Source organism: Xenopus laevis, chromosome 1L (assembly GCF_017654675.1).
Source record: "Xenopus laevis strain J_2021 chromosome 1L, Xenopus_laevis_v10.1, whole genome shotgun sequence".
NCBI classification, from domain to species: Eukaryota; Metazoa; Chordata; class Amphibia; order Anura; family Pipidae; genus Xenopus; species Xenopus laevis.
Window position 1 is genome coordinate 216,595,274 of NC_054371.1, and position 13,686 is coordinate 216,608,959.

The 13,686-nt window shown below is 39.9% G+C and overlaps 1 protein-coding gene across 6 annotated transcripts in view; it reads right to left on the reverse strand.

The window, feature by feature from the left end:
- Nucleotides 1-348: 348 nt before the first annotated feature.
- rai14.L (retinoic acid induced 14 L homeolog) overlaps nucleotides 349-13,686 on the reverse strand; it is a 102,793-nt gene continuing 89,455 nt past the window's right edge. For all 6 annotated transcript variants that reach the window (XM_041569682.1, XM_041569677.1, XM_041569673.1 and 3 more), the window contains 5 exons: nucleotides 12,500-12,618; nucleotides 9,380-10,891; nucleotides 7,606-7,755; nucleotides 5,665-5,730; nucleotides 349-994 (listed from right to left, as the gene is read on the reverse strand). In XM_041569682.1, coding sequence (XP_041425616.1) covers nucleotides 917-994; nucleotides 5,665-5,730; nucleotides 7,606-7,755; nucleotides 9,380-10,891; nucleotides 12,500-12,618 — 1,925 coding nt within the window. In that variant the 3' untranslated portion in view covers nucleotides 349-916. The remainder of the gene's footprint in view (nucleotides 995-5,664; nucleotides 5,731-7,605; nucleotides 7,756-9,379; nucleotides 10,892-12,499; nucleotides 12,619-13,686) is intronic.

A 13,686-nucleotide genomic window follows, 5' to 3' on the forward strand; every position in this document is an offset into this window, starting at 1 on the left:
AACTGGGCCGTTGAGCCTAGCCCGCAATTAACACCTGCGCACCCAATTGGACCCTGGCGTGCCGAATTGGATCCGCAGTTGCCGCAGCCCCCCCCCCTTGCAAAGCATTTTTCCTTTACACCGGTCCCTGGGCCACAAAAGGTTGGGGACCACTGCCCTAGTCTGCCCTGGCCTCAGACATTCTGTCAGGTACACCTTTGCCCAAAACAGATCCATATTAACTCAGGTTTGGCTGAGCATCAAGAACCAACTCATATTCCATAAATAATGGTGTCCTGCTCTTTGATTTGCTCTACAGCCCAATTAAATGTTCAGCTCATTCAACACACCGCAAAAATGGAATGTATCATCATCACAAATACGGAGGACCTTTATGGAATATATTAAGGCAATAGTATATTTGGAAATCCGTGTGGATGTCACTATTTGTTTTTTTTTTTTACCCAAAACGAAATAAGGCTAAATTTACAATAATAAGACACAATTCTGAAAAATAAAATTATAAAAAGCTAACATTTAGGATTAATTGTAATTCAAGGTACTAAACAGCTACTCCATAACTAGCGTTGCTTCTGAAAACTGAGCCATGGGCTACAGGCTACGTAATGCATTAATAGCATTTCATGTGACGCTAACTAACGATAGGGTTCAAGCAGCGTTTCTCCATGTTCCTACGTGAAGACATTACTGTTAAGTCAGCATTGGGGACCGTATATGGGCTCCCGTGTACAATTCTCACTGGAAACTAGGGTTTCTTATTAAAAAAAAAATATATAAAAATACACAGTTTTCTGATACAGAAGAACTCAAAAGTTTTGATATCCAGCATAATTTGACGTTTCCTGGAAGGACAATCTAGTTTAATACTAAGAGGCAGTGCTGAAGTAGGTGTCTGTCTGTCCCAGTGAGACACCGATCACATTTTCTGCGGCTGACTTTTACACATCATCAGGATCTGCTTAAGGACTTTCTGCACGTCTTCATCCATCTGCCCCTGAGCAGGAGAAAGAAGGAAAACACAAATACAGAATTAATTGTATAGCTGAAAAAAACCTCAAAGTTAAAACACTAGAGGACTGATTTATCAAAGGTCGAGTGTTAGAGTTTATTTTACCTTGAAAGAACTCGAAAGGTATCTTACTCTTATTGATCGCAACCCGAAAACGAAAAAGAGATAAAAAAACTCTAATCGCTCCAATCATTTGTTTTTGGCAAAACCCCTTACGAAAAAAACTGGTACATCAAACAGGCTGTTAACCTCTTCAAATGGTTCAAGGGACCTCTGCCATTGACTTCTACAGGACCACGACATGTTTTAGATGGTGTATTTTAGGATTCAAGCTATTTCCAGGGTCCGGGAATAATAAATCTCGAATATTTTAGTTTTTCTTTTAAAGAAAATTCGATCGATTACATTTTTTTTACCTGAAAATGTGTGTTTTGATCAAAAAATACAACTCAAAAATGCGAATTTTCGTGGAAGAAAACAACTCGAACCTTAATAAATCTGCCCCTAATTGTGGAAAAGTGGAACGAGTCACTAAGGGGCACATTTACTAAGGGTCGAATATCGAGGGTTAATTAACCCTCGATATTCGACCAGGAACTAAAATCGTTCGACTTCGAATATCGAAGTCGAACAATTTAGCGCTAATACTTCGATCGAACGATTATTCGTTCGATCGAACGATTAAATCCTTCGAATCAAACGATTCGAAGGATTTTAATTCATCGATCGAACGAATATCCTTCGATCCAAAAAAACATAGGCAAGCCTATGGGGACCTTCCCCATAGGCTAACATTGAGTTCGGTAGCTTTTAGCTGCTGAACTAGGGGGTCGAAGTTTTTCTTAAAGAGACAGTACTTCGATTATCGAACGATCGAATAGTCGAACGATTTTTAGTTCGAATCGTTCGATTCGTAGTCGAAGTCGAAGGTCGAACTAGCCCATTCGATTTTGAGTCGAAGTAGCCAAAAAAACACTTCGAAATTCGAATTTTTTTTTATTCGAATCCTTCACTCGAGCTTTGTAAATGTGCCCCTAAGAGTTTGCCAAAATGCAGTTTTTGCAATATATTTCCTCATATTAATCATATCCCACTGTTCTCGGACACAAATACAAAATCAGTTTTATTCCCTGTAATAGAATTAAAAATAAATTGAGAAGACTTAAGCTGGCTGTAGTAATATATGCAGACCTATGTATATATGAATACACATTTCTTAAGTTCCCGTCTACTTCAAAGGATTGTAATTAAGCCCCATTTAGCTAGTATATGTCCTGAGTTTTTATGACCCATCCTGTCTTGTAATAAAATGCAAAAGTTAGATAGGATGCTTTGTTAGATAGGTGGGACACATCCCAAGAGACCATCTGGAGAGGGTCTTTTACATTTCAACGAGGAACTGTTTGTACAGTTGTTATTGGTAAAAGGGACATCTAAAGAAATTAGCTGGTTTTCCTGTTTAACTTGTCATCAGCCAATCAGAACCATTACCCATTTGGGTCAATGGCATAGAAACAGTATAACAATGGAATTGGTTTTTGGCTGAAAGATGAGGAAGCAGAGGAGAAGAGGAAGGGAAGAAGAGGGAGAAAGAGAGAAGGAAGTATAACCTTTGGGCACATTCTGAAAATCTGTATCATTTGCTGTCTCTGGGCTGGATAATCTGAATACATCGTTTCATCTCTGGGAACCTTGGTTGCATCATTTTACCTGGCTGAAGTAAATTGCAGATTCTACATTTCACATCTAACTACACACTATACGGATACAACACTGGCCATACACTGAAAGATCCGTTTGGTGAGGTTCTTTCCCTGAAATGCCCACCTTGAAGTGGGTGATATTGGGCTGATCGTTAGGGTCTAACGATCAAATCACAATGACGGATACAGGCCATCAGGGCAATGACCACTGATTTTTAAACCAGTCCGATTTTCAGCCAGATATCTGTTGGGTAGGCCCACTGGAGTGCCCCATACACAGGCAGTTAAAGGAGAACTAAACCCTAAAAATGAATATGGCTAAAAATGCCATGCTTTATATAGTGAGCATATTGCATCAGCCTAAAGTTTCAGCTTGTCAATAGCAGCAATGATCCAGGACTTCAAACTTGTCACAGGGGGTCACCATCTTGGAAAGTGTCTGTGACACTCACATGCTCAGTGGGCTCTGAGCAGCTGTTGAGAAGCTAAGCTTAGGGCTCGTCACTAATTATCCAGCAGAAAATGAGCTTCCCCTGTAATATAAGCTGATGCTACAGGGCTGATTATTATATTAAATTCTGATGCTAATTGCACTGGTTTCTGTGCTGCCATGTAGTAATTATCTTTATTAATTACTAATCAGTCTTATATTGTGACATTTCTATTCTATGTGTACTGTATATTGTGAGTGGGTCCCTAAGCTCAGTAAGTGACAGCAGCACAGAGCATGTGCAGTGAATCAGCAGAAAAGAAGATGGGGAGCTACTGGGGCATCTTTGGAGACACAGATCTTTACTGCTAAAGTGCTGTGGTTGCCTTGGCCGGGTACAGAAGCTCAAAACATAATGTAACATTTCTACCTACTTCTTTAGTTTAAATTTCCTTGTCCTTTAAGCTGCCAACTTTAGGTGCAGGAGCTGATTCGGCAGCAAAAATGTGCCCATTTATGGCCACCTTAAAGGTGTAAATGTTTAGTATGTTATAGAATGGCTAATTCTAAGCAACTTTTCAATTGGCCTTCATTATTTATTTTTGTATTGTTTTTGAATTATTTGCCTTCTTCTTCTGGCTCTTTCCAGCTTTCAAATGGGGGTCACTGACCCCATTTAAAAAACAAATGCTCTGTAAGGCTACAAATGTATTGTTATTGCTACTTTTTATTACTCATTTTTCTATTCAGCCCTCTCCTATTCATATTCCAGTCTCTTATTCAAATCAATGTATGGTTGCTAGGGCAATTTGAACCCTAGCCACCTGATTGCTGAAACTGCAAACTGAAGAGCTGCTGAATAAAAAGCTAAATAACTCAAAAAACAGAAATAATAAAAAATGAAAACCAATTGCAAATTGTCTCAGAATATCACTTTATACATCATACTAAAAGTTAATTTAACCGTTAATTTTCCCCTTTTAGATGGGAAACCACAGTCAGTTTGACGTTTACGGGTAGGTAACACAAAATCTATACAAGCCTGGATAGCAGGAAATAAATACTAAAACAAGTTGTGGGCCTGAACATTATTTCAGAAAAAGATGCATTTTTCTGCACAGCAGATTATATATGAGAGCCCTGGATGCAAGTGCTACAGCAGTAAGTTTGGCAAAATGGCACCCATCTCTCCTCCGAGCACAGCTACACTCATCACTTTGCACCACAACCAGGCAGTAACTATAGGGTTGTGCCTCTTCCATCAGTTTTGTGAGATTTACACTTAAGTGAGGAGTTATATGTCTCTGTTCTGACCCCACAATATCTCCGTGGTCATTTCCCTGTATGTAACTTTGTTAGTTTGGTACGTGTAGTCTGTCTGGATGATCACAACTGATATCTACAATGTATGTATTATGTATATATTATATATGTATTATGTATATCAGTCAATGCATCAGTAGTATCAGTAGCTGATACAGTGTATGGTAGGTTGGCGGAAAAGGACATGAAGAGATGCTGAAGCTCCTTTTCACTTACTGCTCTTCCAAATGTTTGGGCTTCGGCCTAAGCCAATGGAACCATAGAACGATGACCATAAGATGTAAAACACTGCCTACGATATCCATGTACCCTGTACATACAGGGTGTCCAGTGTATAGCTTTTCAGAAGCAGAATCTCCACTACCCTTATTCATAGTTACATAGTTAAATCGGTTAAACAAGTCCATCAAGTTCAACCCCTCCAAAAGAAAACCCAGCATCCATACACACACCCCTCCATACTTTCACATAAATTCTATATACCCATATCTATACTAACTATAGAGCTTAGTATCACAATAGCCTTTGATATTATGTCTGTCCAAAAAATCATCCAAGCCATTCTTAAAGGCATTAACTGAATCAGCATCACAACATCACCCGGCAGTGCATTCCACAACCTCACTGTCCTGACTGTGAAGAACCCCCTACGTTGCTTCAAATGAAAGTTCTTTTCTTCTAGTCTAAAGGGGTGGCCTCTGGTACGTGATCCACTTTATGGGTAAAAAGGTCCCCTGCTATTTGTCTATAATGTCCTCTAATGTACTTGTAAAGTCTAATCATGTCCCCTCGCAAGCGCCTTTTTTCCAGAGAAAACAACCCCAACCTTGACAGTCTCGTAAATTAAATCTTCCATCCCTCTAACCACACTCATGTGTGTCTTCCAGCTCCCAACTTACATAATGGCTGCTTCTTCTAAGCACTTACACACCCTGCACTCCTACTAATGTCTGCCAATGCCATTCCCTTTCTACTAATTCACAGGCTTCTTTCACCCACTGCCATAACAGCTACACACGGATTTATGAACCCATAACGGCAAGTGCTTTCAGCCCAGAGAAAATGATCTTAAAAAAAAGCGACTCTATTCATTCAAATTAAAGACCATCCCAAAAACTCCCCACCCATTGTGGTCACGCAGTGCTGACAGTTGGAGCGTTCTGCATTAAATTACATACATATTTTCCGTTATCATTTACCTGCACGGCATAAAGTAGATGCATCCTGTAAACAGATACAATCTCCTGATGCTGTTTCTTGGTCTCCTGCAGGGAAATAACACAGTCAGATCAACAGGCTTATATTTAGCATATTCTTCCCTGCTTCCCTTTTTTTTAGGAATATGAACTTTATGTTAATTTCCCGGGTTCTGGTATAACATCACCAGGTCTTGTAGCCAAACACATTTTGAATTGGTGCATGAAAAGCCCCTTTATACTTAACGATGGGAACTCAGCTTGAGTCAGAGGGCATTCTGCAGATTTTGTGCATGTTATAATAAAATAATGTGTTAGATTGATGTAATATGTGTAGAGAACTTAAATAAATCCATATGAAATCATTGGGCATGGCACACAGCTGGCTCACATCTGGCCTGTCTATGAGAATATTCTTGCAGTGCTACAAGAAGTTGTAATGAAAGACAGGCTTATATCCTAATGGCTATGGGACATTTTTTCCACTAACGGAGAAGCAAATGAATGTTCCCCTTCCTCTTATTATTCAGTTTATTGGGAACCTCTGGCAGCACTAGTGGTGGCAATTTTTAGCCTGAAACAGCTCTTGTGCTTCCTACTGCTAAATTTATAGAATGCTCGGGACCTGGGGTTTTCCAGATAATGGATCTTTCCATAATTTGAATCTTCATACCTTTGAGTCTACAAGAATATCATGTAAATATTAACTACACCCGATAGGCTATTTGTGCTTCCAATAAGGACTGATTATATCTTAGTTGGGATCAAGTACAAGCTACTGTTTTATTATTACAGAGAAAAAGGAAATAATTTTTAACATTTCGGGTTATTTGGATAAAATGGAAGTCTATGGGAGACGGACTTTCCGTAATTCTGAGCTTTCTGGATAATGGGTTTCCGGATAGCAAATCTCATACCTGTACTATAGATGAGTAAGCACCAACTCCTGAGTGAATAAGGGTCAATCAGCACACAGGAAACAATAATTAGGATATCTGTTAAATACAAATACAAGTATGGAATTTGTTATCCGGAAACCAGTTATCCAGAAAGCTCCGTATTACGGAAAGGCCATCTCCTATAGACTCTATTTTATCCAAATAATCCAATTTTTTAATTTTAACCCTTTTTCTCTGTAATAATAAAACAGTAGCTTGTACTTGATCCCAACTAAGATATCATTAATCCTTATTGGAAGCAAACCAGTCTATGGGCTTTAGTTAATGTTTATATGGTTATCTAGTAGACTTAAGGGAGCAAAGTCCCTAACCGGCGAAAATTCGCCAGAGACATCTTCGCAGCCATCGCAACACTTCGCCAGGCGAAAATTCGCCAATTCACTAAAGTGCGAAGTTGCGTCCAGGGCGCCAAACGCTGGCAAATTATCATACCGTTACTTCGGCAATCAAAGCAAAGATGTGCTAGCGTTGCCTAATTTGCATACAGTGGGAAATGATAAAGTTGAATGGACGGATATGTTGCAGCAAATACATTACATTACACAAGTCCAGGGAACCTTAATAAATAAAATAGAGTTTATTTATAATAAAGTCCTATGCACTCCATTGCACTTCGCCTGGTCTAAGCTGGCAAAGGCAAGTCTGGCGAATGAGGTAACGTTCAGTAAAATCCGCATCTTAGTGAATTTGTGGAGTTACGTCCGTTCGCCAGAGTGGAAATTCGCCTGGAGTTAGAGCGCGAAGCAACGCTAGCGTCTATCTCCTTCGCTAGCGAAATGACGCCCATTATGAAGTCATCGAAGTTCCGAAATGACGTCACTCTGGCGAATTTTCGCTAGCGTTAGTCACTTCGCCCTTTAGGGAATCTACCCCATGGTATAAAGATCCAAAGTACAGAACAATCCGTTATCCGGAAAACCCCTGGTCCCAAGCATTTTGGATAACAGGTCCTTTATATGTATAAACATAGCAGCGGCATACTTACTATGAGCTGGCTCTGCAGCTGTTTCACTTGTTGCTGCAGGGCTTCCAGTTGCTGGCTCTGTCTCTTGGGTGTGCTTGTTGATAAGGACAGTTGCGAGAGGCTGTTCAAGGCTTCCTTCAGTTTGCTCACTTCCTTGGAGAGCTCATTTATCTGAAAGTAAATGCTCGTGTTGTTAATGAATTCAGAAATATCGGTGGTGAGCCTGTGCTTGCAGTGGTAAAAATGTACTGAATTCTTTCTTCTTCTACTTTAAATGAGACACCCAAAGAAAAGAATTTTTAGGATGATGAAGGTTGATCAGCAAAGCAGTTACAGTGGGGGTCATTTATAAACTTCGCGCAGGGCAGATTGGTTCACAAAGTGAATATATTTGCCCTGCGCATGGTTATATTTATAAAGCTGAATAAGAGGGTGCATACAGAATTGCGAATTTTTTATTCACAATGCGAATGTCTAAAGGGGCTTTATAAATATGTCACAATTCGCAAATTGCGAATCTTTATGCGCACACTCTGCGACTCAATTACGCCACAACTTTGGTGGCGGATAAAATATTCGCAAAACAGTTTTGCAAACTGCGAATTTAAGTTACTCTCAACGCTATTTTCGCGCACAACAACCTCGCACATTGGGTGCGCTCGCGCAAACTCCTGTCTCATTTGCGGGCCATTTGCGAAAATTTATTCACACTGCGAATTCGCAAAAACCGGAAAGACGGGCAGAGCAGTGCAATATATTAGCGCTCAGCAAAAAACATGCGCAATACAACCATTTGCGAAAAATATGCGCTGCGCGAACTTTATAAATGACCCCCAGTGTGTTATAGGCAGCAAGGCAGACTGGTGGTTCACCTTTAGGGTCGAATTTCGAATTCATGTGAATTTCTTTTTACTCTCATAACTTCGAATATACTCGAAATTCGAATGGGAGTCTATTTAAGAAAAAATGGGAAAGTCTAAAACTCGAATGAATATTACTGACTCGAAAACTCGAATCAAGTTTGTTCTCCGAAAAAAGCTTGAATGCCAAAAAGGCTATTAACATCTTCAAATGGGTCACTGGACCTCTGCCATTGACTTCTACATGAACTCGGCAGGTTTTAGGTGGTGAATAGTCAAATGCGAATTGTTCATAGGGTCAAGGTTTGATAAATCTCGAAATTTGAATTGAGTTTGTATTATTTCCAATTCGAAATTTGCGAGTTTTGACCAAAAATACAATTCAAAAATTCTAATTCTAATTTCCTATTCGACCCTGAATAAATCTGCCCCGTAATGTTTTAATATGATGTAGAGAGTGATATTCTGAGACAGTTTGCAATTGGTTTTAATTTTTTTATTATTTGTGCTTTTTGGGTTATTTGGCGTTTTATCCAGCAGCTCTCCAGTTTGAAGTTTCGGCAATCTGGTTGCTAGGGTCCAAATTATCCTAGCAACCATGCAATGATTTGAATAAGAGTCTGGAATATGAATAGTGTCTGCACTGTAAGCTGCCTGTCTATGCACATGGATTTTGGGCATGGAAGGGAGCAGATCTTTGTTTTCTCCCCTAAGATAAGCCAAAAGAAGAAATGGAAAAATGGGGTTCAACAAAATCTGTCTTTATATATATATACAGTATATCCCTATGTTCTCAAATTAAATGCTTCACCCTTTCATGTCTCCCACCATCTACTTCTTGATTGCAAACCTGTGGCCCTCAAGCTTCCAAAATCCTCCGATGCCTAGATTCCTTCCAGGACTACATTCAACTGCCTTCCATTAAATGTACTAACCTTTTTGTCTTTGTCTTCTTCTATCTTGGAAGTATTTTCGGAGAATCTCTTCAGCTCCAGCAAATCTTCCTGTGCTTTCTCATGCCTGATGCGATAATCATCGATTTCAAGTTCCCTGGTGTTTAGTTGTGACAGAATCAGATCTTTGTCTCCTTTGACCTGTGTGAGTTCCAGTTTCACTTGGGCACTCTCATTAGACAGCTTTTCTTTCTCCTTCAGCAAGTTTCGTATTTCAGAAGAGAGAGCGCCAATTTCCTCCTCCAGAGATGCCTGCAGTTCTTCAAAAACTTTCCTTGTGACCATTGTTTCTTGGACCACAGTCTTCTCATGCAGCACATCTTCCTCTAAAGCCCTGAGCTTAGATTCTTGGGAAGAAAGGCCCACTCTCAACTCCTCTCTTTCAGCTTCTAGACTACAGATGTTGTCTCTCAAAGTTGCAATGACCTGCATGTACTCTGCAACTACTGGTGAATCCCTCAGTTCTTCCTGTAACCGTTGCTTCAGTTCACATGCTTCTTCCAATGCTTTTGCATGCTGGGAAGCCATACTAGCCAAATCATTTTCAACTTGCTGTTTGCCATCTATGACCTCTTGCAGAAGTTTCACATGCTCCTCTTTCTGAATGAAGTCACACGAGACTTCCTGTGCATTCTCTCTTGCTTTTCCAAGTTCAGCTTGGGCTTCCCTGTAAGCCAAAGTCAATTCACTCACTTGCTTATTCAGTTCCTCTATTGTGTTAATCACGGCTTCCTTGTCCTGCTTATCTTCATCAGACGATGCCTTCTCCATTCGACTTTCTAATTCTTTCTGAAGTTTCTTCATACCTTTCAGTTCCTTTTCATATGTATCTCTTAGTTGGGTTTTCTCTTGGTTGACCTGTTCCTTAAGGGAGATGTAAGATTTTTCCACCTCCTCCAATTTTTCCAGTGTCACCATGTTGGCCATGTTGGCTGTCATTAAGTCAACTTGATATTGTAATTCCTTCATCTCATTGTCCTTTCTATCGCTTTCTGATAGAATATTTTTGTAATTTCTCCTTAATGTCTCCAACTCTTCAAGCATCAACATTGTTTTCTGATGAGACTCTTCCGACATGCCTTTAGGCTCTTCCTGTTCAACATTCGACATTCGTTGCAAACTGGCCTTCTGTTTTTTATCCTGTCTCTCATCTTCTGCTCCATAAGGCTGGACCTCCAGATCTGAACCATCCTCTACAGACTCCTCGTTAATCGACTGCTGAAGCCTTGACGACGTAGACTGAATCTGAGCTTCTAACTTTTCTCTTTCTGCTTCAGACTCGTTTAACTTAAGTTGCATGTCGTCAATCGTTTTCTCAAGTTGTCTTAGTTTGTGTTCACTGATAGAGGCTTCGGGCTGGGATTCAAATGAAATATCTGTGTTCTCGGAAATAATTGTGGGTGATGTTGATTCTTGAGTGCTTACGTTGGATAGGTTTAAATCGGTCTGTGTAGAATGGTATGAATCACAGCTAATGTCACTGTTCAGCTTTGCCTGTGGAAAGACAAACTTTATTTAGATAATTCATTGCATGGCAGTAGTTATATTTTCGCAGAACATGAATAGCATTCATCAACATTCTGTTCTTTCCTTATAGCTTTTATTATCACATCTATAGGACAGTGACATTGGCTATTGTACATTGCTGTTGACAGTTCTAATTAGGTGATACCATGTGCCAAATTATACACATTTACACATTCTATCTTCTACAATCTGTCTAGACCAGTGGTTTTCAGTTGTTCAGGTTCCCCTTAAAGGCCCAACATTTGACCAGTAAGAGGCCTCAGTTCATAGTACATGAAATATATATGAAAATATTGCTTTATGAGACTTTTAGCCATAGTTCCCTTGATATATAGGACATTGAAAACCTTCAAGATAGGCTTCCAGGATACTCTAGGCAAAAAAAAGCATCCTAAAAAAATATATCCTTAACTGGTCTTCACGCTGGGCCTGCCAGACATGGCTCTGAACCCCCTAGAAAGGGCAGGATGACAGTTTGGGAACCTCAGTTCTACATGGTCTTTTCTCTAGAAAAGACAGATTTAATATCTGTAGTATGCTTCTACAATTCATACATTACTATTACATCCGCCAACTCATGTATTGCTGAGGCCAAAGCGTGCAATATAAAGTTCTAGCAGAGGTGGTGTTGTTGCATCAAGATAAGCCAACCATTATGTCGGCCCAGTATGGGCTGTGATAATAAAGGCACTAATCATGTCAATTTATGCATATAAGGCTGGTTTACAAAGGTAAATATCTTTGTATCCAACCATTACATTAATAGCAAATACTGTAAAAACTGCTGGAGTTTAAGGGTCAGGGCACACAGGCAGATTCAGGGAGATTAGTTGCCCGGTGACAAATCTCCTCTTCTTCGGGGCGACTAATCTCCCTGAACCGCCTCCCCTGCCTTCCAGCCGGCTAAAATGTAAATCGCCAGCGGGGTGGCACTTGGCGCAATTTGTTTTCCGAAGTAGCCCGAGGAAACTTTGGGAGATTAGTCGCCCCGAAGAACCTACAGTACCATGACAGCATTTACCTTTTATAGAAATTATGACAAATTCTACAATCTTTCCAATTCTAAAAGAAAAGCTGGACTACTTTTTTTTGACTGGATCACCAAATGGAGGACCAGTAGGGCAGATCCAAACACTTGATTCTTGGGCTCAAAATTGGATCGGCCTATTTGTTCGTAGTTTAGATATTTAAAATTTTTGGCACATACATAGGTGGTCTAAGTGCCAAATATCATTGGCCTGTTGGCCATATTGCTGTGTGGGTCAATGAAGACAGACCACTGCAGTTATTGGTTGGCCTGTTTTTTTTTTATTTTGGCCAAGAAGCAACACTGGTGCAATCAGTTTAATTTGTGTTAACATCCATCTCATCTCACCATGTTGCATTATTAAAATGTCACTATAATCAGAACATTTTCGAGTGATTGGCTGAACCTACTCCAAACACAAATGGAGCATCTTACCAGAAATGGAAGAATCATACCCATCCTTACTGAATATATATTACAACTGCAGGTTTTTCATTTATGTCTCAGAATGACAAATCTCTTTGCCCCTTGGGTATTTCTGCACCCACCTGTAACTTTTCTTGTAATTCCTTGTTCTGGGATGTGAGTGAAACAATCTTTGCTTGCAGCAATGCAATGGCTTCCTGGTGTTCAGCTTCGGAACTTTCATCCAATAGGCTGTCAGCTCCTGATGGTGAATACACAGCAGGTAAATACATTGGGGTTATTAAAACTAAAAACAGTAACTGGGATACAAACCTAGACAATCCAACGGTTTAAGGGCATAACAATAAGTAAATTTGCTCTGTAGCAATTGAGAAGGACACACCAACGTGCAGAACTGTAACCCGCAGTTTGAAGCTACAGGTCAGACCCCCAGTACAGAGACTAAATCCCATTTACAAAACAAATACAGAAAGATGAATCAATGTGCTTAAGGCTAATATCAGATATTGAAATTTCACCTCCATATTTTTTACCTTGGTCAAAATTGAAAAGGCCATTACTCACTGAACCTAAATAGGAATCTCATAGGGGCAATGGGCAAGGTGCGCTGGAAAGTTGTGGAGTATATATATATATATATATATATCTGCAGTGTTGACATCTGACAACGTGTCATACTGTTAGTTATATTCCTTTTATCATTTAACTGGCACATGGCCTTGCTATCAACACTGTCTGGAAGCACCTCCATGTTATTCCTGTCTGCTATCAGCCGTGTGCTTTTATATGGTCATCGGAGTCCTAAGTGACTTTGAATAGCCTTATAAATTATAGAGGGTGCCTCTTTCTCTCTATACAGTATATATTAGGATATAGTATATATTAGGGATGCACCGAATCCTGGATTCGGTTAGGGTTCTGCCTTTTTCAGCAGGATTCGGCCAAATCCTTCTGCCTTGCTGAAGCGAATCCTAATTTACATATGCAAATTAGGGACGGGGTAGGAAATTGCATGACTTTTTGTCACAAAAATGTTTTCCCCTTCCCACCCCTAATTTGCGATGGATTCGTGGGTTCGGCCAAATCCAAAATAGTGGATTTGTATACATTGCCAAAAAAAAAAACCGCACTCCAAGGACGTCCTGATGACGGGCCAAGTAATGGAGCCGAAACGTTGAAATAAAATCACTTCATTTTTTTTCACTAACAAGTCCTTGGAGTGCAGTTTTTTGGCAATGTATGTATACTGTTCTTTCACCAGCACCCAGGCAGCTGTCTCTATGGGTTGTGAGTGCACCAGGTTCGACAT